At 38.0% G+C, this 4,765-nt stretch overlaps 1 protein-coding gene across 2 annotated transcripts; it reads left to right on the forward strand.

Moving 5' to 3' along the window:
• Positions 1–471: 471 nt before the first annotated feature.
• LOC109221117 lies at positions 472–3,447 on the forward strand. 2 transcript variants are annotated; one of them, XM_019385581.1, is made up of 5 exons: positions 472–1,294; positions 1,380–1,509; positions 2,588–2,790; positions 2,888–2,943; positions 3,074–3,447. In XM_019385581.1, the coding sequence occupies exons 1-5, from the start codon at positions 779–781 to the stop codon at positions 3,078–3,080; spliced, it is 912 nt and encodes a 303-aa protein (XP_019241126.1). In that variant the 5' UTR covers positions 472–778; the 3' UTR covers positions 3,081–3,447. The 2 variants fall into 2 exon arrangements, with proteins under 2 accessions (XP_019241126.1, XP_019241127.1); XM_019385582.1 differs by having other exon boundaries at positions 2,603–2,790.
• The last annotated feature ends 1,318 nt before the right edge of the window (positions 3,448–4,765 follow it).

Raw genomic sequence — 4,765 nt, forward strand, 5'->3', positions numbered from 1 at the left:
AATCAAGAAAATCAGGTTGAGGTATGATTGATTATCAGATTTCCGGCAACGGAACCAATTTGTTTAACCAAAAAATAAATTTTTAGTCAAAGCTAGAAATTAGAAGAATCGGGTTACTGATAATCGAAAAAGTAAATAAAGAAAGAAATTTTAGAATAGCCAAGTATGAAAGCTGGTAAATCAGAGTATATTTCAATAGTCACTTGTCCCTCCAGTGATTACATATTTCTCCTTTTATAGGTCCCTTTGGGAATCTTCGGGAATGCACGTTATGCCTAAGTCATAATGAGGCTATTATGAGTGATTAATGACATTAAATGCTACGTTACATAATCATTATATTGAATGTATATATTCCTTAACGGCTCCAGCATTTAATACCCTTTAAATGCCGTATTTGCATCTTTTTCTTTAGCCAGGTTCATTCTTCTCATTGCTCGTATGTAAATAAGCTTAAACAGGAACGGGGCGCTGAGCCTCTCGTCTTGTGCCTCTTTCTACCCGTACCTGTTTATAACTCTTGAACCATTGCAAATTACTACTTATTATCTATTCCACGTGTCAGGACACGTCATCATGTATATATGAATACAAATTTTCCCCAATACAGTAAACCAACATTTTAAACCCCATGTTTAACAGCAATACTTAGATTATAGATTTGAATAAAATGAATAGTAAAGCGGTGTTAATATGAAGGATGAACAGAGACCATGACGTAGTAGTAAGGTTGGAGTTGGACGGTGGCGATTGACGACTGGCGAGGGCAGTGGAGAAAATGTATCGTCCAGAGACTGTGGATCAGGTGGAAAAGAGCTACCGTCTTAAAGCGGATTTGAAGTGTTATTTTCCTACAGACAAAGACAGACCAGGTCGAAAGAAAACAAGAAAATTATCATATTCGTATGAGCAATTAAGTGTTCCAAAAATGCTGATTTCTCAGGCTTTTGGCTCTCCCCATTGTTTTCTCAGGTCCTCTTCCTATTACAGTTACAGACGCAAACCTAGTTCCAGTCCCATTCCCCGTCCTTGTTCCCTTCCCACCTTGGAGAAGTCAGTGCCAACGCGACTAAGACGCTGCGGCGCCAAAAAGCAGAGTGAAGTAGATAGTAGGAATAGTGCAAATAGTGCAAGCACAGCCCCGATTCATCTCAATTGGCCATTAGTGGCACTCTCGCTCTTCGGGACAGGCTTCTTCTTGGGCCCCCTTATTGATGGAATACACTCCGGCGTCAATCTAGTGGTATACCAAAATGGAGCTATTGATGTGGCTTCTCTTCACACAAATATATGGGTAAGCTGCCTTCAATTCCATAGAAGTACGTTTTTCTGGTCTTAATTAATTTGGGGAACTTGTGCTAATTTATCTCATTGATCAGGTTCCGCCTTTGCTTGGATTATTTTACTGCTCTGTGGGTCTGCTGCAACTGCTGCTTGACCACAACGTCTCCTCTCAGCAGCCTCCTGAGGGTAGCCTAGAGATGAGAACCGTTGCTTCCCTCGTGTCATGTAATGATCTTCAGCTCACATTAATAGAATTCATATTCTTGATGTACTAGGAGTAGGGGTGCAAACCTGCGGGTCGGGCCGGTAGGTAAAAATGAATCAAATGTGTGACCCGCCCATATTTGATATGGTCACTGAGCCATATTATCCATAGTGATAGTTGAATACCCAGACAACTTGCCCAATTTTGTGCCATAGCCAAGTGCAGAAATCTGAATAACAATGATCAAGTCTAAAATGTAATCGATTAAAGCAACTTCAGACAAAAGATACCCGTCATTTAGGAGATAAAAGTACATAAACGTCATGCATCAATATTCAATATAAATAAATAATTACTGTGTCCAACCTCGTAGATCAAAACTTGGAAACTCAATTTTGAAACAAACATCAAAATGTAACAGCACCAAATAAACCCACATCAAGAAGTTCATGAGATCTACTCTCGCACACTACAACTCTAATCAACTAATCAGTTTACTCATACATCATACAGTAGATAATCAGTTTGCTCGTACATCTGGATATATACTGCAAGCTAGAAATGAACCTAAAGAATTAAACTATCCTCATAAATTTGCTAAAAGTAATCGCAGAAATAAGAGGGGGTATATATCTAGAGGCTCGGGCGGCAAAACAAACAACTATGTCCAGAAATCAATAACTTAACCAGGGAGTGGAACCACTTGAAAAGGAATAGAACTCAGGTGGTAATTCTACAATTAAAGCAAAGAAGAAAGAGAGAGAAGAGAGTTCGTCCGAAGTAATGCTTCACTGGGAAGAAGGGGAGAGATTTATGGATTTGGAAATTAGGGCTTTCTATTAAAATAGTGGAACTCAGTAGCGAAAGATTCCGAATGTGTTTGAAACCTTTAAAGGGTAAAACTGTATTATCCATATTTTATCCAGTGGTTCCATTTTTCTAATGGATAATATGGAGCTCAGTTATCCAACCCATTAGAAATTGGGTTGGGTTGGGTTGGGTTGGGTTGGGTTGGATGGATAATTGTTTTTTTAACCATTTTGTTAGGTTTTGGGTTAGGAGTATGTAACTTTCTATTTTAATACTAAATGTTTCCAGTGTTACTCAGTGCAGTGGTGATTTTCACTGAGTTGAGCGCTGAAATGTACAAAGCCGGAGTGCCAGACAACGTTGAAGCCTATGTCTTGTTTGCAGGAGCGGAACTCATATGGTTTTTGCTGGATAGAACAAGACTGGGGTTTGCATTAGCCTGTTTTGTAGGTCTTGCCTGCCCACTGGCTGAGATCGATCCCTGCAATGGAGTATGAAATCTCTTTATTGCTCCAAGTCGTTGCTGTTACATTGAACTATTATTTCACCAAATATTGTTTCGATCACTGACTTGAGGATAATTTTCAGATATATGGTTTAATTTGTGGTATTATCCTCAAGCAAACGTCCACATCTTTGGACAGGTACAGTAACTGAAGTGGCATCAGCAACCAAATCCTTACACCTATTTCCCATTCCTCCTGGCACCTTAATTATAACCGGAAGCTAGCTATTTTCAAATCTTATATAGTCGGACCTTTTAACTGTTTGCAGGGGTTAGTCACTTGGACAATCACTTGCTATTTTGTCTACACGCCTTTCTTGAGCTGAAATCATTCATTGCTGCTGCAACTGCTGGAGCCAAGTCTGTTTAGATTCCATCTTTGGCCCGCTTGAGAGGAAACCACGTCCACTTCAACAGGAAATTGGGATGTTCTGACAACTGATCCTCTAGCACCATTACTTAATAAAAGTGACAACCAAGTGGACGACTGAATATATGTAAAGGGATACAATTATTATACTCTGACAATAGATACTTATTGTAAATAATGATCATATATCTACTAGCTATACGAAGTTTCATCAAATGTCTCACTAATACTAGAATGGTAAGGAGTTGTGGCAACTTTGGCACTTTGCTGTAACTGGTGCTCTCTATATAAGATTACATGTTTCGTGTTTACATGAACTAATTGTTGATATACACACACACATCTCCTACATAATGGACAAGTAATTAAGTTGGATTTTCACCTCATCACTGTCCACTTGTAACCCAAAGATAAATTTTGATGAGAATATCGACATCACATCTCAAAACTCAGTGGGAATCAAGCTAGCCAGCAAAGAACATTGACAGTACCTGGAATTTCTCTTTAATTTCTGCTTTGGTACGTATTTAACATTGTGATTGCCAAACTTGATAGTTAAAACTACTTCCTCATTCCTGGCATTCGTTATTCTCAATAACAGCTCTTAACATATCACGCTGAATGAGAATTGTCAGCCTGCAGACATGTGTTCTTTTCAAAGTCAAGCGGCATATTCAAGTTTGTCCGTGAATCTGGCGATGCATCACCATTAAACTCTTTCCTATATTCACTCTCTGAGTTAGAAGCACACACAAGCTCGTAATCGGTCTTTTCATCGTTGGTTGTTTCTACCTATTTGTTGATGGGAAAACTTCAAATTTGCTATTGGACTTTCGGCGGATACTCTCTTTCCTATCTTACCGGATTTCTCTTTTTGGGTGCTTTTTATGCTTAAGTTAGCTGCGCCGAAGAGGTAATTCCTTCCCCTTCTTTCTTTCTCTGTGCTTGAAAAATTCTTCTTAGATTATCATTCTTTTTTAAATTAATTACATGTGTCTTCATTGGTTATTTTAAAATATATAGAGTTGTCTACATGAGGCTCAAGTAACTATTAGATTTAGTAACGCAAGGCGCATAAATATGTAAGTATCACTACTAGAAATCCGGTAAAAAGCGACCACAAAAAGCGATTAAAGTTGGTCGCTTATAGGCCTAAAAGCGACCAAAAAGCGACCAAATATGCCTGGTCGCTATATTGCTGGTCCCTTTACTTTAGGGACCAAAGTTGGTCGCTAAATAGCGACCAACTTTGGTCTCCAAGGTAAAAGGACCAAATATTCCGGGTATTGACTATAGCGACCAACTTTGGTCGCTCTATTATTTTAATAATATAATTTTGGCGACCAAAGTTGGTCTCTTTATGTAAATTATGTTTTTTTTAATTTATTATTAATCATAAAATAGCGACCAACTTTGGTCTGCAAATAAAAATATTATATTTTAAAATCTGGAAAATAGAGACCAAAGTTGGTCGCTACACTATAAATAATTTTTAATTTTTTTTTGAAATTATCGACCAAGGTTGGTCGCTAACTTCATGAATTAATTTTTTTTTTTAGTATTAAGCGACCATCTTTCGTCGCTATATTTC

This window comes from Nicotiana attenuata, unplaced genomic scaffold (assembly GCF_001879085.1).
Source record: "Nicotiana attenuata strain UT unplaced genomic scaffold, NIATTr2, whole genome shotgun sequence".
Taxonomy (NCBI): domain Eukaryota; kingdom Viridiplantae; phylum Streptophyta; class Magnoliopsida; order Solanales; family Solanaceae; genus Nicotiana; species Nicotiana attenuata.